The sequence below is a fragment of the Vulpes vulpes genome, chromosome 4 (genome assembly GCF_048418805.1).
Source record: "Vulpes vulpes isolate BD-2025 chromosome 4, VulVul3, whole genome shotgun sequence".
NCBI lineage: Eukaryota > Metazoa > Chordata > Mammalia > Carnivora > Canidae > Vulpes > Vulpes vulpes.
In genome coordinates, this window is record NC_132783.1 from 28011914 (window position 1) to 28035939 (window position 24026).

At 41.6% G+C, this 24026-nt stretch overlaps 1 protein-coding gene across 1 annotated transcript in view; it reads left to right on the forward strand.

The window, feature by feature from the left end:
* The first annotated feature begins 3765 nt into the window (after positions 1-3765).
* PRSS12 (serine protease 12) overlaps positions 3766-24026 on the forward strand; it is a 69682-nt gene continuing 49421 nt past the window's right edge. Inside the window, exons 1-3 of the mRNA XM_026013437.2 lie at positions 3766-4333; positions 18547-18685; positions 21204-21382. Coding sequence (XP_025869222.2) covers positions 3937-4333; positions 18547-18685; positions 21204-21382 — 715 coding nt within the window. The 5' untranslated portion in view covers positions 3766-3936. The remainder of the gene's footprint in view (positions 4334-18546; positions 18686-21203; positions 21383-24026) is intronic.

The following is a 24026-nucleotide window of genomic DNA, read 5'->3' on the forward strand; positions in this document are numbered from 1 at the left end:
ATAATTTGATATTTTTTTCCTTTTTTGTGAAAGAGCAGTGCTCAGTGTTCTTTTAACAAATTTTTTGTGCTTGGAATTGTACAAGTAAATGCTGATTTTATGCCATATGTTCAAAAACTTAGCTTTTCCAAATACAGGCAGTACCCAAATTGCAAATGGAACTTTTCCAAAAGTTATTTTGTATACAGGTTTTTGGAACTCTGTAAAAATAATATGCATATTGGTTGTATTTCCAAATACAAGAGCTATTCAACCCATCACACATATGAAGTAAAATCATTTCCTAAACAACCATAAAACCAAGTGTTTATTTATTTTTTTTAATTTATTTTTTTAAACCAAGTGTTTATATACATAAAACATAGTTGTATATGTACCCCACGCCTATCCCCAAGACTCCCTGCGGTGATATGAGCAAGCAGATGCCCCTGTTCACTTTTTTAGGTTTTAAGCCGAGAGGCTGTGGGTAGTTGAGCTCTTGGGACTCGAATCAATGAGGTTGCATGATGGAATCCGGGAGGTCACAGAACTGACAAGGGGTATTATAGGGGACCTCCTGGGGCCTTCTAAGTGTTGTGGTAGGGGAATGCCTGCAAGGTGTCAAATACTAATTTCTTTCTGTTCCTTTTCCTTGCTCCTTTTTGCTGCCGAAGGGATTGCAAGGCAGAAAAAAAAAATCAGCAAAGGGGTTTTGCAGCTGTAACAAGATGGAGTTGACTCCCCTTTCCTTTGGCTTTGATATCTGTGATACGAGGTGATGAGAATCTGAGGAGGGATCTGTGGCTAGGTCCTGACTAATCCAGACAGGAGAGAATTTCTCCTTGCAAACACCCCTCCTCCCCTCGCACACATGCTGCAATGTGGTGGGGTGGGAGAAAGAAATGCATTTCACGGATTTGACTGAGCCTGGATATCCTAAATGTCTGCATGTTGGTAGGAGCAAGGAGGAATGAAAGAAGAGAGGGAAGGAAAATATTAGCAGAGGAGGGAAGTGATATGTAAAGGATAAGTTTGTTTAGGTCATATTTTGCCTGTAAAATAGAGGATAAAACCCAAATCGAGGCCCCTAAATTCATAGTCCAATTACATAAATGCAATTTTATTGTCTAGGAAAGATGTTTTAAAACCTACATTATTAAATCCAGATGTAGAATCTTCTGTGGGTAACTCCACTTTGTCTGTGTCAGCTTTATAATGTTAAATATAAGTCGACCTTGGAAAATCTTTAGCTCTTAAGTAGTATGGGGGGGGGGGGGGGCTGGAGGAGAGGCCAGCCTGCCCAGGCATCTCTCATCTCTCCCCTCTGGAGCTGAGTTCCAACAATCTTCTCTTTTACTCCTTTCTCTCTCATGATTTCACCCTCTTCAAGGTACACAGATGTATAGGAACTAGGTCTGCCAGCAGACCCCCACCGAGTGTGAAAATAATTGGTGGAGGAGCCACGCAGGGGAGGGAGGGCAGCAAGATCTAAGCAAGGCAGCCAGAATCCTAAGGCAGAAGGTGGAGAAACGGGTGGACAACTCCTATCAGAATCGCTGCCTATTTTATCAAGAATCTGTGATTGGTGAATTCTAAAGTAAGTTAATCAACCTCTCTTCCACAAGTACCCTTTTAATTATGCTTTTGGAGCCAGAAAAATTAGTTTAGTTAAAGAAAACCCTAAAATAGTGCATACAAGCATCTTGAATAAAGATTTGACAAATACAGCTTGGGATTCCTAATACTCTTTTTACCCAACTCATACTGAAATAAAATTAAATATTTAGTTAAATAGGAGTGGGGAAAATCAAGAAAATAATTCACAAAAGTTAAACTAAAATGGATTATTTGAGCTAGGTTAGAGAAGAAAATCAGTTTTTTTTTTAAAAGATTTTATTTATTTATTTATTCATGAAAGACACAGAGAGAGAGGGAGGCAGAGACACAGGCAGAGGGAGAAGCAGGCTCCATGCAGGGAGCCCAGTGTGGGACTTGATCCCCGGACTCCAGGATCATGCCCTGGGCCAAAGGCAGGTGCTAAACCACTGAGCCACCCAGGGATTCCCAGAAAATCAGTTTCTAATTGAAACCTAGGTTTTGGGGATCCCTGGGTGGCTCAGCGGGTTAGTGTCTGCCTTCAGCCCAGGGCGTGCAGGGATCCTGGGGTCCCCACATGGAGCCTGCTTGTCCCTCTGCCTGTGTCTCTGCCTCTCTTTCTCTCTATGTCTTTCATGAATAAATAAAATCTTGAAAGAAAGAAAGAAAGAAAGAAAGAAAGAAAGAAAGAAAGAAAGAAAGAAACCTAGGTTTTAACAATGAATGTTTAAGTTATACTCAGATTTTCTTCAGGGTACATTAAATTGCGGGATAGTAGTCCTCCCTTGCACTTAAAAAAATGATTACCAGAAAGAAAATATTATCGTCTCTTTGGCCTTCTTTTTCCTTGTTTAGCTTCAGTAGCATAGCCAGGAACCACTGAAAGGAGAAATCCTAAGATACCCAACTCCAGTGATTTATAAAAAATTCGAAGCTAACTTATTTTAGGATGATGAGTTTAAAGGCTCTACTGAAATGCGGTCAGGCCAACAGGGTGGCTTCAAAATTGCCAGCAGCGAGCCTGCTTTGGAGAGGCAAATGTGTCGGCTTAACTCCAGTTCGTTGCCCTGCAAAAGCGAGACAGGTGCTAGAGGGATGGATTTTTGGATAGGATGGAGGCCCGGACGGATGAAGTCTTCTCTGGTTAGAAAGGAAATTTGGTATTAAGAGGGCCTCACTGAATCCCAGTAATAACCAAACAACTGGTGTCGTCCAGGGCACCCGGTGGAAAGTGGGAGGCAGGAAGTAGAAAGGCTCAAACTCCTCTGCCTGGGTCAGTTCAGGAATTTAATTTCAGCCAATGTTTATTGGAGCCCAAGAAGTGTTGGGGACAGTGTTAAGCACCGGGATATGAAGCCCAACGAAGCGTCTTGTCCCTGAGGCGCTCACACTCCAGTAGATGGCTTCGACGTTCCTCGTGCGCCTTTTAAACTTTTATCCTGGGACTTGTCAGGGGAGAGCTGCGACTAGGTCCATCCACACTTCCCTCCTGCAGGTTCCGAGACCCGGCGCGGGCAGCGGAGGGGAGATGCTGCAGGGGCTGGTGCCAAGCCGGCGAGCCCCAGCCGGCGCGGCGGTGCTGCCTCCGGGCAAGGCGCGGCCAGGACCTTCCCCCGCCCTGGCTCCCTGGAGCTTGTGTCCGGGGCACCGCGACGCCGAGGCCCGCAGCCGGCTGGGGGCGGGGGGCGGCCCCGGGAGGTCCGAGCGGGGGGGGGGGGGGGTTCCGGGGGGGGGTTCCTGGCGGGGGTCCGGGCGGAGGGGAGGGGGTCCTAGCGGGGGTTCCTGGCGGGTGTCCGGGCGGAGGGGAGGGGATCCGAGGTGGGGGTGCCGGGCGGAGGGCCGAGCGGGGGCGGGGCCCGAGCAGGGGTCCGAGCGGGGGGGGGGGGGGGCCCGGGAGGGTTCCTGGCGGGGGTCCGGGCGGAGGGCAGGGGATCCGAGCTGGGGGTGCCGGGCGGAGGGCCGAGCGGGGACGGGGTCCGAGCAGGGGTCCGAGGGGGTCCTGGCGGGGGTGCCGGGCGGGGGGTCCGAGCGGGGGGGGGAGGCGGGGGCCGGCTCCCGCACGGGACTGCGCGCCCGCGCCCGCGCCCGCAGCCAGGGGGCAGAGTTCCCGGGCCGGTGCTCCGCGGACTACCTGGGGCTCAGGCCCCGCCAGCCCCGCCCGGCCCGCGGAGGGGCAGCGGCGGAGGCTCAGCGCGGGAGCCGCGGCGGGAGGCGAGGTGCGGGGGGCGGGAGGAGACTCGAGGGGGGGCCTCGAGGGACGCCGCAGCCCCGCCCCCTCCTCCCCCTCCTCCCCCTCCTCCCCCTCCCCTGCAGAAGCGGAGGAGCCGGGGAGCATGGACCAAACCCTGCCGCTCCGGCACCATGACGCTCGCCCGCCTCGCGGTGGCTCTGGTGTTAGGGGCGCTCCCCGAAGTGATCGGCCTTGATGCAGTCCCCAGTCATCCCTTGCTCCGCCGCTCTCGCCACGCGCCCCCTCGGGGTCCCCGGCGCCCCCCCTACCTCCCCCCCGCGCCGCGGCCCCACCGCGGGGACTGCCCGGCCGGCGAGCCCTGGGTCAACCAGACGGACTCCGGTGCCCCTTGCCTGCGCTGGGCGGAGGTGCCGCCCTTCCTGGAGCGGTCGCCCCCGGCGAGCTGGGCTCGGCTGCGAGGGCAGCGCCACAACTTGTGCAGGAGCCCGGACGGCGCGGGCGCTCCCTGGTGCTTCTACGGGAGCGGCCGCGGCCGGGTGGACTGGGGCTACTGCGACTGCCGGCACGGTGAGTGGCCCCGCCGAGGCCCCCAGACGTGCTCGCCTCGCCCGCGGTGCCGCTGCCTGCCCGCCGCGCAGGTACGCGAAACACCGCGGCCCGTGGCTCTGAATTGCCGAGGCGAGCTTCGTGCAAGGTGCTGCGCCCCGGGTTCTGAGGTGGTCCTGCCGCTGTGTGTGCGTGTGTGTGTGTGTGTGTGTGCGTGTGTGTGTGTGCGTGTGTGTGTGTGCGTGTGTGTGCGTGTGTGTGCGTGTGTGTGTGTGTGCACGCGCACTAGTGGGGGCTGTGTGCGTGCGGTGGGTGCGCGCCCTTCAGGTCGGCTTGTCTCGCCTTCGGGGTGTTACCGTATTTTCATGAAAGAGGCACAGTAAAAGGGGGATACAGTCTCATTACTTGTTTTGGAAAGGGAGATATTAGATCTGATATGACAACCAGTAACCTCTCCCCCCCCCCACCCCGGTAGACCCCTGCTTGGGGTCTGTCTGGAGGAAGGTGGTACATTTTTGCCTTCACTCTCTCATCATTGACCTCTGAAAAAATGGGGCAAAATTTTCCCAGCCAGAATCCAGCTTGTCAAAATGATGTTCCCATTCTGGGGCACAATTTGGCGAATATCATCAGTGAGTGAAGAGAGAAGAAAGGAAAAAGAGATAGTAACTATCTTAGGGAAGAAGCAACTTGATGTCCTCAAATGCAGTTTTCAAGAATGCCATTTTTTTTTTTTTAACCTGTATACGTTATTTGTGGGCAATTGGGATTAGCTGGTAACATCAAGAGAAAAAGTTCCCTAAGATGTCTTGGTTTTATGGTACAATGAAAACATAGTAATAGGTTTAATGTGTGTAAATGATCTGCCTTTGAACGGGGCTTCATTTTGAGTTGTTGGGGTTTTGTTTAACATTAGGGCTTTGCCCAGGCCCCACAGCCCCCTTCTTTAATAGCTGGGGGGGGGAGGGGGGACTTTATGTCCCTCAAAGTTTGAATTTTCCTTCAAACATCTTCTTGGGAGCTCTGTGTCTAAGCTACAGGGCAAAGGTTTCATGAACTGGGATTCTGAGATATGTTATACTTTGTACCTTTTGGAGGTAATTTGGAGGTTGGCTTTCATAGTGCCATTTTTTTCTACAGACATTTTTATTTATCTAAGACATTTATTGCATTAGCCTTGAGTTAAAGAAAAGTGATAGGAAGGTTAAGATCAATTATCCTTCATCCTGGAGTATGAAGTCATTGCTATGTTCATGTTTCATGGACAGAATGCCAATGTGGTTATAAAAAAATTGAGGTGATATCAGGCAAAGAGCCCTAGCCTTGTCTCATTGTTTACTGTAAGAGATTACTTACAGTAAAATATCATGTTTAGCAAACACTGGGAATTTTTTCACTTTCCTGTTATTGTAATATATTTCATATTTTTATTTATTTTTTAAAAAGATTTTATTTATTTATTCATGAGAGACACAGAAGGAGAGAAAGGCAGAGACAGGCATAGGGAGAAGCAGGCTCCATGCAGGGAGCCCAACGTGGGACTCAATCTGGGGTCTCCAGGATCATGCCCAGCTCAAGGCAGCGCTAAACCGCTGAGCCAAGCACTGCCTGGTATTTCATATTTTTAAATGTATATTTTGGAGATATATGTGTGTGTGTGTGTATATACTGAAAGAAGAATGGAATTCAAAGTTAAAACACAATAGTGATAAATTGCTCTCTTTCTCACACAGAATTCCTTTAACTTTATATTCCAAATGAGGAGACTGGTTATTCTTTGTTTCCCCCCTTGTATTGAATAGAAATTTAAATCCAACAGCACCATAGACTCTTTGTGATGTTTTTATGTTCTTAGCTAATTCTCACCAGACCAGAATCCCAAACACTGCATAATCGTCCTTCGTGCAGTACTTCCTGGGGCAAAGTGATTGTACACAAGAGAAACAAAAGAAACCACCCAAGATGGGAGATAAATGCATGCACCCCCCCCCCCACAGGAAAACAGTCAGCTGGCTATATAATAATTAATTACTTTCACAAACCTCATCTTGATAACCCGAGCTTCCTATCCTTTCATTTACTTCTCACTTTCTGATGAGGCATGATCTATACCTTTGAAATGACTGGTATGTTCTGCATCTTATGACTTTCTGGCCTTGGGTCTATATTTCACTTTGGAGAGTAAACAAAGCTATCATGGAGTAGCGAAAATAAGGAATTATGCTTTAGAAAACACTCGTGTCCATTTTGGCTCTGGCAGTAGCTATGTAGTTTGGGGGAGACTCTTAACTCCCAGAGCTTTGGTTTCCTTATCTGCAGAAAAGCAGTTTTTGATGAGATTAATTCAAAGAACTTTTCTGGCTCTGAGCATGTTACCAAAATGACCTGGCCTGGTAACAGCGAGGGTTTATTGAGCATTCACTCTGTGCTGAATGCTGAGGTAAGCGTTTTATATATTAGTTTTCTCATTTAATTCTCACAACATTAGAAGGTAGTGTACATTTTCATGTCACAACTCATTTTGCTCTAGTTCTTTAATTATATAAACCTGTAGGAATATATGTGCTGTCTGATTTTGTAGCTTAAGGACTAGTCTGAAAGGAAAGAGGAAGGGAATTATATTTGGTCCAATGCACATGATTTCCTGTATCTTAGGATTTAGAAATATCCAGAGGTCTTTTTTTTTTCTTTTTCTTTACAAACAAAAACCAAAAAAAAAAAAAAAAAAAACCCAAAAAAAACAACTAGAACAAAAGGAAAGAACATTTATAGTAGTAAGATCCCTCCTTCAAAAAAGAAACTGGAGTTCAGATTCCCAGATCTAGTTGCATTGAGAGAAATGAGGGAGTTGGTGCCTTTGAGGTAGAGAGTTGGTCTAAGCCTAGTTGAAGGGGCGCAGGGGGAGATCTGAGGTGAGCTTAGGGCAGGGCGTGGACACTCCAGTGGCTCAAATGTCTGAGAGTGAGAAAGGTGATGCCTGGGCCCTAATTGTATGAAACTGAATTAGTAATGAAGAATCATTTGGAGGATTGGAATACCCTAAATCAGTCCTGGGAGTTTGTCCTCATAATAAGCGCCTAGGAACTTATTAAATGTGGATGCCTAGGCTCTAGCCTTCAGAAGCTCTGATTAAGTAATCCTTAGATCTTAGATTCCCGAGAATGAGCCTCCCTCCACCTCCGTCCCAGGACCCTGAGATCATGACCTGAGTCGAAGGCAGATACTTAACCCACTGAGCCATCCAGGCGTCCTGAGAATGTGCATTTCTGAAGAGCAGTCAATGTGATTTGGATGCTGAAGACCCTTTGTCACACTTGGGAAAACCAAAGGTGGGCATCAGAACCCATCTGGAATATAGAGTGGTGGATGATTATGTAGATGGAGTCCACCATCTGTGACTTAATTCTGCTAGGTGTCAGATCAGACAGAAGGCATGCCCATTATGGGAACTTTTTGTGTCATTCTAGGAAAGGGTACCACTGTTTTTCATTTGATTGGTGTGGGATAATAACAATCCAGTTCACCAGAATATGATTATTAACTGCACGTGAACTAGGTTATTTTTTGTATTGCTACAGAAAGAATTAACACGCAACTGATTCCGCCCCCCCACCCCCATACCCTGCAGTAATTTAGAGCTTCCTGACTAGGAAGGGAAGATCACTTTCCGGTCACTAGTTGGCATGGCAGATGGGACAACCTGATGCTGTGCTAACTAACTACTCTGAGTGATAAGCAGCCGAGTGGGACTCAGCTGTAGGTGACTGATGACTCATATGCGCGTACCCACCCCAGTCTCCTGATTCAAACAGAGATGGGAGACTTATGGGACAGTTGTTTACAGGCTGTACTCTTTGAATTCTATCTGGTATTTGAAGTGAATATTAATTAAAAAGTTGGCTGAAAACTGTCCCTTTAAAAAAAAATGCTGCATCTTGATTCTGTGTAGCAGGTTCTGAGAGACATTAGCAATACCAGATCTGATATATTTCCTGGCTGGATTATGAATTTTGAGCTCAATCTGCTCTTTAGGATAAAGCAGATATAAAATACTTTGAGGGATTCTCTCTTTACTAGTCTAAAGATTTTTGTTTTAAGAAGAAAGAAAGATATCTAGTTACTATTGCCTTTTTATTATTATTTTAAAAGATTTTACTTATTTATTCATGAGAGACACACGAGAGAGAGGGAGAGAAAGAGAGAGACAGAGGCAGAGACACAAGCAGAGGGAGAAGCAGGCTCCATGCAGGGAGCCCAATGTGGGACTCGATCCTGGATCCCGGGATCACGCCCTGGGCCGAAGGCAGGCACTAAACCACTGAGCCACCCAGGTATCCCTACCATTGCCTTAAAAAAAAAAGTTTATTTATTTTAGAGAGGGAGAATGAATGGGAGGGTCAGAGGGAGAGGGGAGAGAGAATCTCATGCATACTCCAAGCCGAGCTTGGAGCTGGATACAGGGCTTGATCTCTCACGACCCTGACATCATCTTTGTAAAGTGATTTGGTTCAGGGGTGCCTGGGTGGCTCATTCGGTTAAGTGGCTGTCTTCTGCTCAGGTCATGATCTCAAGGTCCTGGGATCTAGCCCCATGAAGTGCTCCCTTTCCCTCTGTCCCTCCCTGTGCTTGTGCTTTCTCTCTCTGTCTCTCTCAAATAAATAAATAAAATATTTAAAAAGGAAAAAAAAGTGATTTGGTTCATAATTGTGGAGGCAAACCTAAATATCCAGCTATAAGATACTACACAGAGGTCCTTTCATTTGGTGGATACTATGTGATAATTGTAGAGATTATATATAAAAAATGGAAAAATGCTTATGATAATGTTAGGGGGAAAAGATGGATACCAAGTTTAAATACGTTAGTTAACATTGTGAAAATAAAGATGTCTTTGGAAGAAGAAAAAAATTATAATTACAAATTTGGGTATGAGTGTGGCTTGGATCAGTTAGGGTACTTTTCGTGACAAAGAATAGAAAACCCAATTCAGAATGGCTGAAGCAACAAGGAGATTTGTTGTTCATATTACAAGAAGTTGGGCTCCGACATGGTACAACTGTTTCTCTGCTATTCTCTTGGCTCCTCTGTTTTCTAAGTGTGACTTTTAGGCTAGTGGTTATAGTGGTTATTCCAGGCTTCCCACGGAGATAGGATAGCCTATATATATACGAGATAGGATAGCCTACAGAAGAAAGAAAAGGCTCCCACCTTTGCCAAAAAGAGCAAAGAAACCTTCCCAGGATTCCACCCCTCACCTCTCTACTTCTTCCTGCATTTCATTGGCCAAGACATGGTGATGAACTTCACATGTTCCTCTGGCACTCTGGGGAAAGGAAAATTCAATTAATACAATTGGATAGTTTAATCAGGATTAATCTCAGAACACCTAGGGACTCCCCTGGTGGAAAGAAGTGAGGTAGTTTTTGAGGAGAACCAACAGGGTCTGCTAGAAGTATGGTTGGAGTTTGTCCCGACATTTGGGAAAACAATGCGATTAAAAAATAGCAGTAATTAATTTAAAAAAATTTTCTGTGAAATGCTATATTTATTTTTCGACTGAATCTAGAAGAATGACATTAAGACCCTGATTTGATTGAAAAAGCATGTTTTCTTGTTATAAGATACTATTTGCAGGTCTAGCAAATTTATGTCTGAAGTGAATAATTCCACAATTGTTAAGAAAATGCAGGTTGGTTCAGATGTGATGTAGACACTTTTAATGAAGTTTCCTCCAGCCCTGAATTAACTTGTAAAGAAAACAGTACTCTGAAATCTCTTCCTTTGGTCTGCATCATGACCTGGCACTCAGGTGTGTACTATGTGTACAATTGATTTAGACCGCCTTCTACATGGTTGATACCCTGTTCAGAAAGATGTTGATTTTTGCCTCTTCTGCATCTTACTTTTCTAGGGCAATCCCCCCACACTCCTCCCCTTTCATCTGCAAGTCAGCCCAACAACATTAATAAAAAAATTATTGTATGCAAAGCACTAAAGTAATGAGATTTTCCCCCTATTACAAGATACAACCTCAATACTTTTTATTAGGATCACTAGAGGGACATAAAGGGTAGAAAATGCTGATTCTTACAACAAGGCAAGGATAGATTTCATTAAACATTTTCTGAGTTCACACCAGAAGCAGCAGTTACAAAGATGAATAAGAAGTCACCTGTGTCCTCTGGTTGAGGACACCCGCTCTTTGAGATGTCAGAAGAATACTAAACATTCTCATTACCTTTCCTGTGATACCTACTCTAGGAGACAGATAAGAGGATTACTATCAGGAGTAGTTTAGTTTCATCACTCAGAGCTGAACAATAAAATGTTAATACCCATACCATTTGCTGATGTGTGAATAGTTCAGAGACACACAATTGGTGAAATTATCCGCTAGGGTTATATGTGTGTATTAGTTTACCATAATTAAACCATGGATAGAGTCTTTTTTGCATAATAATGTATAATGTTTTAAATGAAGGAATCGTTGGGACACCTGGGTGGCTCAGCAGTTGAGATCTGCCTTCAACTCCGGTCATGATCCCGGGGGTCCCAGGATCGAGCCCCACATTGGGCTCCCTGCATGGAGCCTGCTTCTCCCTCTGCCTCTGTCTCTGCCTCTCTCTCTCTCTGTGTCTCTCATGAAAAAATAAGTAAAATATTTAAAAAAAGGAGGAATCATTGATAAAAATCTATAAATTCCTAATAATCTCAGTGTAAATGGGTAGAATTACTTACTAAAAGGAAAGTCTCTCACTGTTTTAATATTTTCTTTTTTTGTATATTTTTTATTGGAGTTTAATTTGCCAACATATAGTATACCACCCAATTGCGTCAAGTGCCCCACTCAGTCCCCCGCCCACCTCCCTTTCCACTACCCCTTGTTTGTTCCCAGAGTTAGGAGTCTCTCATTTCTGTCACCCTCACTGATATTTCCCACTCATTTTCTCTCCTTTCCCCTTTAATCCCTTTCACTATCTTTTATATTCCCTGAATGAATGAGACCATATAATGTTTGTCCTTCTCTGACTTACTTCATTCAGCATAATACCCTCTAGTTCCACTTTAAAAAAAATTAAGTATGTATGGGACTCCTGGATGGCTCATCGATTGAGCATCTGCCTTCTTCAGCAGTATTAGGTACTTTCACATCCTCCTCGTCATGTTTTGATATTTTCTCATTTTGGATTAGATCAGTTGAAATTTTTTTTTTCTTAGCACTGAAGGTATCTACATGAATAATAAATGAACAACTAATATGAATTATAGATGTGAACTAATGGAGGCAGATATAGTTCAGTTGGATCTCAGTCCGAGGGAATGTTTCATATGTTAAGAGCTGATTTGATTTCATTTTGACATGGCATGATTTGAATAAAATCCATTTCACAATGGTAAAGCTAGTTTTGGTTATGGGAAAATATAATCATAGACAAAAATACTGTACCTCAGTACTATCAAATAGATTATAGGAAGAAAAACATTAAGATTAAACTAGCCTCCTGTACTGTACTCAAAAAATTCAACTAACCTCCCAATTTAGTTATTTGCAGGGATGTGAGTTTTTTGTGTATTTCATAATTCAGATAGTACATGATCATTCAGTGTATTTTCCCAGTTTTGCCTTTGGTATAAGACATAGAATTATGTTTAATTCCTTTGTGAAATATGTGTACTAAGTTGTCCAACATGTAATAGGCTTTTTTCTTCAGAATAGTTTATAAATTGAAATTTCTCTATCACTTTTAGCTTTAAGTATACTTTTTGTCAGGGATCTGAACAATAGCTTGATATCACCAGCATGCTTTCTTTCTGGTTCCACCAGAACAATATAATGATAACTAGAATTAATTATTTTCTGCTTCTGTGAAGATCAGTAATAGATGAGAAAGGATTTGTGTGATCACAGTACTTTTACTCATTTATCAAATTGTGATTTTAAATGATTTAAAAATATTTATTATTAATTCTATTCAGAGAACACTACTTCTTCCTTTTTGCTGCTTATTCTTTCTCTTCAAATTGCTATTCCAAAAGTACATGTCTGTTAAAGAAATAGACATATCTATTTATTTGGTTTATTTTGGAATGAGCTGGATTTGCAGAGCAAAGACAGCTGACTAGCCTGATTCCTTTCTTAGTATTTCCTTTACGTCTCCTTGAAGTGTGGAGTATGAAAAGCATGGTTTCACTACCTGTGCAAGGACAGGTAATACTGTCATGGCTTTATCAGTTTGCTCTAACCAGTACCGCAACCGAGCAGCTTCAACAACAGAAACGTATTGGTTCACAATTCTGGAGGCTGAAAGTCCAAGATCAGGGTGTCAGTAGGGCAGCCCTTCCTCTGAAGTCATGAGGGAAGGATCTGTTCCAGGGCTCTCTTTGCTTTTGATAGTTTGGTGGCTTCTGGGATGGAACCCCAATCTTCAGCTTGTGTTCTCTCTCTGTGTTGATCTGTGAGTCCACATTTCTCCTTTTTATAAGAACACAGTCATACTGGAATAGAGCCCACCCTAATGACCTCATGTTAACTTGGTCATCTGCAAAGACCTTATTTCCAAATGAGGTCATATCTAAGGGTAGTGGGGATTAGCACTTCAACATGAGTGGGGGAATAGAATTCATCACATCACAGTAGCCTTAAAAACCAACACACCAATAAGATTTATGAAAGGAATTTTAATCTAGTCAGTTGTTCTCTAGAAGATCTCCTTGTCTCCACTGAGACTGATACAATGGTTAAAGAGTATCCTTTTTAAATATCTTTCCATTTTTGGAATTCCTGTTTATTTTTTCTTTATTTTTTTTAATTTTAAGGAAACTGTCCACCCATGTGGGGTTCAATCTCAGGACCCTGAGATCAAGAGTCACATGCTGTGTTGACGGAGCCAACCACTCACCGGGGAATTCCTGGTTTTTAACCAAGTTGCTCATAAAGCAAATTGAGTAACATGCATCTTCTATGTTCTCTTTCTTTTATAAAGACTAGAGGTATAACTACAGAGACAAAAACTAATAATAAACTAAAATGACTATAAATTCATCAGTTTTGGCAGGAAATTAAGATAGTAGAATTCTTTTTTTTTTTTTAAGATTTTATTTATTTATTCACAAGAGACACAGACAGAGAGGCAGAGACATAGGCAGAGGGAGGAGCAAGCTCCCTGTGGGGACCCCAATGCAAACTCCATCCTCGACCTGGTATCACACCCAAAGGCAGATGCTAAACCACTGAGCCAACCAGGCATCCCGAGATAGTAGAATTCTGAGCATTGTTGCACTCTGATACATTTTGCCTTTAAATAATTGTAATACCAACAGAGAGTTGACTTTTTTTGGTGGTGATAGGTGGGATGACAATCTTTTCATGAACTCTGGGATTCCTCTACATGGCATGGTATTGTTGGGGGAACACAGCTGAGGACAAGGCGCAAGCCTGGGGCAGCACATTGACAAGCCCTTGAAACAGGCTGAGGGACATTCCTCTATGGACTCAACTGCCTCAATGTTAATGCTTTGCTAAGGGCAAAAAGCAATCTGAGCCCAACCTTGAGGATCCTATAAATCTACTTTAACATATAAAAATTCCTTTAGAAATTTCCCTTTATCTCTAAACCCCTAAGATACATGTTCGCAGTCATCCCCCAAGCATATGGCCCACCGACATAGATTTGAAAGGTCTCATAACTAGGGTTTTGTTAGACAGTAAGTAATAAGTGGCCTTTTCCCAACAATAGCTAGCCCCTCAAAGTCCTGGAAACCTTGCTTCCAAAATTCCTTAGAGAGTATGCTATCTTCAAACCACTCCCAACTCCCTGGTATATAATCAGCCACCCTTTAGAGGCCTGGAGCATCAGCTTTTCTGCCCATGGGTCCTATCTCCCTGCTTTAATAAAACCACCATTTTGCACCAAAGACGTCTCAAGAATTTTTTTCCTGGTTGTCAGCTCCAGATCTCACCCCACCAAACCTCACCTATATTCCAAAACTTTATCAGTATCACACATAGCTTTACAGTTCCAAACTTTTTTTTTTAAAGAACTGTTATTTTATTTTTTAAAGATTTTATTTATTTATTCATGAGAGACACACAGAGAGAGACAGAGAGAGAGAGAGAGAGGCAGGCAGACACAGGGAGAAGCAGGCTCCATACAGGGAGCCTGACGTGGGACTTGATCCCCGGTCTCCAGGATCACGCCCTGGGCCGTAGGCAGGTGCTCAACCACTAAGCCATCCAGGGATCCCCAGTTCCAAACTTTCTTTCAGGAAGTTTTGTTTTATGATTTTGTAATGCCTCTTATTGTTGACCTGTAACCTCTGTTTGAGACTTCAAATTGTAAATTATTATTATTAACACATTTAAAAAATAGGAATATTTAGAATAGAACAGTTTGCATCAAATTGGCACTTGAGAGACTTTAAAACAGTGCATGCAGCCCATGAGTTCTAGAGACATTAGCTGAGCCTTGGAAGGAACTTTGAAAAGTGCTTGGCGAGAGTAGGAAAATGTGAGGGAACAAAGAGGGATCAATTTTTGATGATAAAAGAGCTTTATTGGGATCCCTGGGTGGCTCAGCGGTTTAGCGCCTGCCTTTGGCCCAGGGCGTGATCCTGGAGTCCCGGGATCGAGTCCCACATCGGGCTCCCAGCATGGAGCTTGCTTCTCCCTCCTCCTGTGTCTCTGCCTCTCACTCTCTCTCTCTATGTCTATCATAAATAAATAAATAAATCTTTTAAAAAAAAGAGCTTTATTAGGATAGCAATATAAATGAGTTTATTAGGCTTTGTCCTTTGTGCTTCATTGTTTTGTCTTGCTTTTTGTTTTTTAACTGAGCTAAGGATATTTTCCTTCCTTCACTTTGTAATTGTGTACCTGAAAATTTGTGCAAATGTATAGTCCTATAAATTTATACAGCCTATGGGACTCCTCCACTGGAGGGTCAGCCTCAAGTGTAGATCATTGGAAAGATAATTTTCTCCTGTTTGTGGTGCATAAAACCTCTTCATACTGTCTTAAAATTCTGCCTGGCTGTTTATTCCCATAAAATGTTGGTAGGTTAGTTGCAGTATTTCAGATAAAATGGTGAAAGCCACATGACATAATGCATTAAGTGCATTATGTGAAGAACATAAATGCACAGACATGAAAAAGACATAAAATGCAAAGACCTCACAGGGTCTTTGCTTGGGTTCAGAGATGCAAAGGTAGCAAGGACAGGAATCTAGGAGGTGTTGGAGACAGAAGATCAGTAGGAAAGACTGGAATCTAGGGAATAGTTGATCATGGCAATTGCTTTGGCCCCCATCATCCTCATCCATAAACTGAGGGAAATGAGTTACAGTTTTTGAGATTTTGACCATCTCAACCATTCTGAGAAAATAAATGAAGCAAGAACAAAGTGAAACCAAAGCAAAACTGCTACTGATCTTAAATGTATGTAATGTAAATTGTATGCTCCAACTGTTATTATTTTGAAGTATGTTATTATGCTGATTTTTTTAAAGTGCTCTTTCAAATAACTATTTGAAGAATTATGCATTTCATAGAATTATATGCCATTAAGAACTACTCATTCTGGGTCCAAAGTAGATAATTTCTCAAAATATTTTAGGAATTTTTGTGACCGAAGGAAAGGCTAAACGAGGTGGGGGTGGGAAGTGGGAAGCCCTACTAGGAAAGTGTGTGAGTTGGGGAAGTCCGGGTTGGGAATGGATTCTGACGGAGAATTCATTAGTCATTGACATGCAAATTGACTTTCCAGCATTGCAAATATTTGGATTCATTTGTCAAAGGAAAATTGGATGAGCTCTCCACCTTTCTTGCCATATAGCAGAGACAGCTAAATGAATCCAGGCATTCACAGCAAGTTTGGCGAATCTGAGAAATGGTGGTGGAACTGATAGTTCACCTGGAAACTATTTCCAGCTCTGTCGTTGCCATTATAATGATGCGAGGGTAATAATTATGCTTTATGCAGAGTTTTCTGTGTTTATCAGTAAATGCCTTAGTCATTTAGGTGTTATGCATGCCGTATTTCTTCTTGTTAACGTTTGGTGATTTAGGCAGTGTTTTACATTTTATTATGATATTTTAATGTGCATTGAGTAGTGCTCCAGTTGGTTTTCATTACTAGAATTTTCTTCCAACCCTTTGACATGAGTAATTTGGAGGAAGGGGATTAATAAAGAGGTAATAGATTAACTTAAATATCATTTCAAGTAATGTTTGTTTGGGGAGAGCAAATGCATTTTTGGGTTGAAATAAAATGCTGGCATTTGCAGTATACATGATCTTGTGTAGGTCTCTGTAAAGAGATTTTGTGATTAAAAAATCATTAAAGTTCAGTTAAACTCTTCAGACCTATTTCTTTAAAACTGTTTTGCGGGCAGCCTGGATGGCTCAGCGGTTTATTTATTTATTTATTTATTTATTTATTTAATTATTATTATTATTTTTTTGGCTCAGCGGTTTAGCGCTGCCTTCATCCCAGGGCTTGATCCTGGAGACCCAGGATCGAGTCCCATGTCAGGCTCCCTGCATGGAGCCTGCTTCCCCCTCTGCCTGTGTCTCTGCCTCTCTCTCTCTCTCTCTCTCTCTGTCTCTCATGAATAAATAAATAAAATCTTAAAAAAAAACAAAACTGTTTTGCAGTTCATTGAGCTTAGCAGGGCTTCCTCTTGCTTTAGTCTGAATTAAAGAGGTTTGGAATGTATGAATGATTTTGAGATTTATCTGCCATGTGAATGATCCATGCCCATGCTCTCTCCAGAATAATCAGGATTTGGCAGTGTAATGTTTTGCCTCTATTTATCATTCTTTTGTTTGAATTAAATGACACTTTGTATTCGTCATGAGACATACAACATGTGTTTCTTACATAGTTACATTTTTAAATGACAATGACTTGGAAAATAATAGTGGTAGATGCCGAGGCCAGTGTAAATGAAATGAATGGGTAATTTGTGAATCTAATATTTTGGAAAATTATTTTAAAGCCAGAAATGAAATAATTATGGAATATGAAAAATTTGACAGAATTTTTTGGTAGAACCGAATTTCTTTATTCTTTGCCTATGAAACGAAGGCCATATCATAAGTGACTTTTAATAGAATTTTGTGAAATTCTTCAGCTGTCTGAGTTTAATTCTGTCTCTGTTTATGTGTCCCACTTGTGGCCTCCCAGTAGCCACTATGCAAACCAGTGCTAATGAGAAGGGAAAGGCAGGACCTTCATCCATCTGCACTTAAGGGATGTTATTTTCCCTGGGGTGCTTGCATTTAATTTTGACGCTTTTCAAGACTCAAATAATGACTCAAATCATGGACCCTGGAGCAACTAAATGAGGATGGTATGAAAGGGGAGGTGAATTTCCAGGGGTACTCAGTTAAACCAAACGGTTCCACTTAGTGAGATTGACGTTAAGCAATGTTTTTTTAACACCAATGCCTTTTTGAAATTATAGACATAATCTTTAGAATTCTCATGACCCCTGCTTGAGGTTAAAAGGGGAAAAGGCATTTTGGTCTTTAGTGATGAATACAACAGATGGAAGGAATAAATAACACAGTCCATAGCAGCTAATTTATAAGTGGAGCACTGAATTTTGTTTCTGTGCTTCTTATCTCTGACCTCATGTGAAGTGGAAGGTGATATGTACATGATAAGAATTTGGTATATGATGTCATCTAATATTTGGGATGTAATATCAGACATTAGTCATACTCTTCCACTTTTCCCCTTTTAAAATAAAATTGGACTTTGCTTAACTAAAAAAGAAAGCATAAATAGTATTGACATCACAATGTTAACTACCAAAAAAATAAAAATAAAATAAAATAATCAAATCAAATCAAGAATCTGCTAAATCCTCATTTTTAATTTTTTTTAATATACATTTTTAAAGATTTTATTTATTTATTTGTGAGAGACAGAGAGAGAGAGAGAGAGGCAGAGACACAGGTAGAGGGAGAAGCAGGCTCCATGCAGGGAGCCCGACGTGGGACTCGATCCCTGGTCCCGGGATCATGCCCTGGGCCGAAGGCAGGCGCTAACCCGCTGAGTCACCGAGCCTGACCTAAATCCTCATTTGAAGAAGGAAGCATGTGCTGTGGACACGGAGGCCAAATTGTTCTGGCTGATCTCTCACCACTTATGTGGAAACATCATGTTAACTTAGACTGGTTCAAATGATTATTTGCTGTTAAAGGGTTTTGGGATTCTTTCCTACTTCAGGGTCAGTACGACTTCGAGGCGGCAAACACGAGTTTGAAGGCACGGTGGAAATATATGCAAATGGAGCTTGGGGCACAGTCTGTGGCAGCCACTGGGACGATTTGGACGCCTCAGTCATTTGTCACCAGCTGCAGCTAGGGTGAGTTTGCCCATCCTTGAGCAAACCAGTCGGGCTGCGGGGCTGCGATCTGAGAATGACGCCGGCTCCCATCACTACTATGGAGAGATGATGCTCGCCTTCCTTCCTTCCCTCTCACTTCCCTCATTCTCACTTTTCACCAGAGTTATAAAGAAAAGGCCCCAAGGGGGAGGACTGCTGACCAGCAAACGAGCAAATGCTGCGTGGTCAAACATTAAAAGCATCCTTTGGTCTTCGTCTTTAAAAATCATCGTTTAGACCTAGGAAGCTGGGGATGTGATTCCCAGGGTGGTCACTTCTCAGTAGTGCACCTGGGCTCCCCGGGCTGCTGTCATTGTCATTTGCATTTCCCTGTCTACTTTTAGCGATCCAACAACTTCCATTTTTTCGTGCAGAAAGGAGGTGACATTCCCCTGTGCTCTCATGGCAGGTGGGAAAGGCCTGGTGTCCAGGCCCGGGGTCCTGTCCGAGGAGGTCCTGCTAGAGGTGGCCGCCTCCATCAGCCCGGCACTGCCGCAGCTCTTAGAGCTCTCTGGGAAATGTCAGTGCTCTCTACCTTCCTCCAGCCCCGGCACCTTTACACCAGGCGTGAGGGGGTTTCACTGGGAGCAGAAGGCTCCACTTTGGAGTAAAAGGCTTTGCTTTTGTGGTGGCTCTTATTATTCTGTTTTTGTGTCTCATTTATTTTTTTCTAAGTACACTTGCCAGATGTTTTTCTTGGCCTTTCTCACTAGGGATCTTTAGAAAGCATGGAAACTATCTTGTTACGAGCAGGCAAGTCCAAAAGACTGAAAACAATTTTGCAGTTTACAAATATTTTGAATTAATAACCAATCAGTGGTGATATCTAATACAATGGTAGAAACAAAAAGGTTGGTTAACTGCAGTCAGATAGCTAAGAACTCTAATTTGCTTGCTTCCTCCTGTCTTCTGGTTAGGAAGGTGGGCAGTGGGTATTTGGTAAAGACAGACCTTGAAGGCTTAAGTTTTGGTTAGACTTGAAACTTTTAGAGCTGCAGATAGGCTTAATGTACTTAATTAATTAACTAGTTTTTAAAAATGACTGTTAGCATAAGTCAAGATGAAAGAAGGAGTAAGGCTTATAAAGCCTATAAAGTGTTATGGTGTTTGGGAATGTTAATTATTGATTTGATCAATGAATATTTTGTCTGGCAAATAGTCATTGACAGGTGGACAGGGCACAAAGAGTTGACTTGATGCTTTCTCTTTTGAGGGCCTCAATATGTGACAGATTTGTAGATTGATGTCAGTGTTTTCCTTAAAGTACACATTTATATGTGCTTTTAAAACTCCTGAAAATCAGGGAAGAATATGATTTCCTATGGGACTCTGACATTAAAAAAAAAAAAAAAAAACTATAGGGGACATGTGAACCTCAGTGTGGTAACTAGTCCTTAGGTTGATAAAAGAATATAAAGTATCATTCTTCAAATGAAAACATCAGGTAAACTGATCTGATTACTTATATCATCTCTTAGTTACTTTTTTTGTGTTTTGTGTTTCGTTTTTGTTTTTAGTAATCTCTAATCTCTAAACCAATGTCAGACTCCCAACCCAGAGATCAAGAGTCCCATGCTCTCTAACTGAGCCAGCCAGGCACCACTTAGTAGTCCATTTTTATTTATTTTTATTTTTTAGTAGTCCATTTAAAAAAAGTATTATATAATTAGGGCAGCTCAGAATTATTGCTGTTAAGACACATTCATATTTTAGATATATTCCAAATGTTTATTCTTTGGTTGGTGGAAGCTATTGCATGGAGACAATTCTAGACATTACCATGTTAATCAGATAAGCCTTTGATCTTTTTAAAATCTAATATCTATTTCTACAAATCAGAGGTTACTTAAAAATATGTAGATTAGAGGTGTTAAAAGCAGAGCTCATCTATGTGTCATTGTTTTATTAATTGGTTTCAAAGTCTTGCTAGCAAACCCTTTATATAAGGTTTTAAAAATTGTGAATGGATTGCCTCTCTTGATATTATCTTACTTCTATGTAGTAATAATCATTTTGAAAATGATAGCCTAAAATGTTGGAGTAGGAAAATCTTCAAGCATCCAGGCCACCCCTCCTTTTATACATCAAAAGGCAGAGCTTACAGAAACTTGTAGCTAAGAGTAATTTGCAGCTGAGTCCAGACTGGAATCCATTTTTCACTGAGCCACAGAACACATTTCTTCCACGAAACCACCAGGCTTCTTTTTAAAATCTGTAGTATTTGCCCATCTATTTTTTTTTTTCTAAAAGCAGCTATCAGTAGGAAAGGTACATGCATACCATTAGTTATTTAAGATTGACTAAAAAAATTGCCATGGGTAATCAACGCAAGTTCTGATCTGATGTTTTGATTTCCTTGAAACTTATATAATCCATTATGTTTTTCTTTTCCTCCCACATCTATCTTTACTGATTTCTTCCATATTAGAAAATCTAAATATTTTGACCAAAAACTCACCAAATTCAATGAACCTAACCTTGATCATTGTGTTTCCAGAGGAAAAGGAGTAGCAAAACAAACCCCGTTTTCTGGACTGGGCCTTATTCCCATTTATTGGAGCAATGTCCGTTGCCGAGGAGATGAAGAAAATATACTGCTTTGTGAAAAAGACATCTGGCAGGGTGGGGCGTGTCCTCAGAAGATGGCAGCTGCTGTCACGTGTAGCTTTTCCCAGGGTAAAAAGAGTCTCTTTTTTTACTTTCATTGTGTTTTCAACAAGACTCCAGATGATAAAATTGTCTTCGTTAAATCATTTCCTCAAAGAATTTAAATACATACATAAATCTGAATCATCCTATTATGTAGTCAAATAGTCTTCAGTAGGAGTGCATCTAACATTCTGAATTTTATTCAACTTTCAAGGGGAATCTCACTCGTAACATGTTTTCTATTTTATCTAATTTGCATACAGAAATATTGTATATTGTACATAAAGCATTTATTTTGCTAATGGAAGGTCATGATAGAATCAAGATAGAAAAGCATCTTGGAACCAAATAGAAAACACTGCAACTACAACAAAATATTTTCACTTGATAGGATAGAATATAATCATGGTAGCAGGGTTCTTCTTTGAATTGTCAATAGTACGTTCCATAATATGGATAACTGCCTTGATAAAGCTCCTTCCAAGCACCATGTATTAGCTATGAGATGATGAACAGTATGATTTCAGTACACAAATAAGCGTATGTTCATATAAACATGTGAGGAGAAGGGAGCAGCTGCTTTTCATGGTGACTGATGGGTTTTCTGGGAACCATGGTGTATTTTAACGGGTGACCACAACCTGAGACTAGCACACTGTCATATCAGCCCTTTTTACATTCTCCTTGGAGATGCAACATGATCGGATTTCCCAGGTCTTAAAAAGCTAACAGCTAGCCCAAGGCATTGGTTTCTGTTGGAGTGCAAGTATCAGGGGAAGATTGGAAACTCTCTCACCACAAAACACACAAAGACTCAATTTAGAGTAATTCCTGTGAATTGGCTGGAAGAACCAATGGGAACATAGGGTACAGGTATGTGCTCTGAGAACCACAGTTCCTTTTTGTGTGGGCCAAGTGCATGTTAAATCTTGATGTTTTGTAAATTTTTCCTTTTCTTCCTTTGATTCTCCACTTTCGGGTAGTGTGCTCCTTTGGGCAGTATATGTTTATGTGTCGCTGCTTCGTGGATGATGTGAATTGGGCTCAATAATGCATTGCTTTTTGTAGATTATTGCTTGTACTTTATGTTCTATCTGATTGATACATAATGTTTAACATTTTTCAAGTACTGAAGTAAATAAAATCTTGAAAACAATAATTATTTTTCTTTTGGGGTATATATCTACTTAAAAAAATTCCTTCTATTCTCTATCATCTATCCACCTATTTATACTCTGCTTGCAAAGACAAGTTTAAGGTCATTTATAAGTATATATAAAAATATGGTTGAGATAAGTTAGAAGTGAGAATGAAAAAAGATCAAGTGACAATGTGAAAGGAGATAGATCAAACACTACATCTACTTCAAGGCCCAGTGATAGTTCTTTAATACGTTTATTTTTTGATTTGGAAATTACATTCAGTGTCTTGTCATCTCTCACTTATTGCATTTCCAACACTTACAAAGTAGGAGATTGTGTAGCAGTATTGGATATAGGAAGTAGTAATTTTTAAAAAAAATTAGTTATTTATTCATGAGAGACACAGAGAGAGGCAGAAAGAGAGACAAAGACAGGAGAAGCAGACCCCATGCAGGGAGCCCGATGTGGGACTCGATCCCCAGACTCCAGGATTATGCCATCAGCCGAAGGCAGACTCTCAACCACTGAGCCACTGAGACGTCCCAGGAAGTAGTAATTTAAATGAACATGTCTGGGAGTTTTAATCATCCATAAGTTAAACAGGAGTCAACTACCTCACTGAATTCTCTTTCAGATGATTTTTTGCATGCTTGTTGGATGTGGGATGTTGATGAAATTTTATCTTTGAGCTTTTCTGTATATTCACAGTTTCTTATGTAGCCAGAAAAAGCCCATATGTTTGTTTGTTTTTAATTTATTTATTCATGAGAGACACAGAGAGAGAGGCAGAGACATAGGCAGAGGGAGAAGCAGGCTCCCTGAGGGGAACCCGATGTGGCACTCGATCCCAGGACCCCAGGATCATGACCTGAGCCAAAGGCAGATGCTCAACCACTGAGCCATCCAGGTGCCCCAAGCCCACATGTTTTAGAATAAAGCATGACATTAAAAAATATAAGGTAATATGCCATATGGTGTTCTTGGTTGTAGGTGATTTAAAATTTCCTCTTTAAAATTTTTGTTTTTCTGTTTTCCCCAAGCTTACCACAGTGGCAGAGGGAAGAGAGGCACTGGAGAATATAATAACTTAAGAAACGTATACATTTTCCCATCATTATTTTCTATATTTTCCAAGCTTTGTAAGGGAAAAATAAAAATAAAAACATGCAAATTTAAATTTCTTAGCATCATTCAGCCATCAGTTAATTGTAAGAAGCTAATACACAATACTGAGAACACTTATGTTTATTAAAACTATATCCCTTTATAAATTATAAGTATTAGTTGATTTATGTAAATAAGCTAAATTGTGAAGATCAGAATATGAGTATATGTAAATATTCACTAATCTGAATCTGCTGCAAAATTTGAGTATGCTATTTGAATATAAATATTCATATTCCAATACCATTTACCAACAGCTGCTTACACTGTGGGGAATTAAAAGCATATTTCACGTCGATGAATGATTAGCATTTGGCAAAAGCCGCAATTAAATTTCTGAATAGAGGCGCAGCGTGTTCTGAACT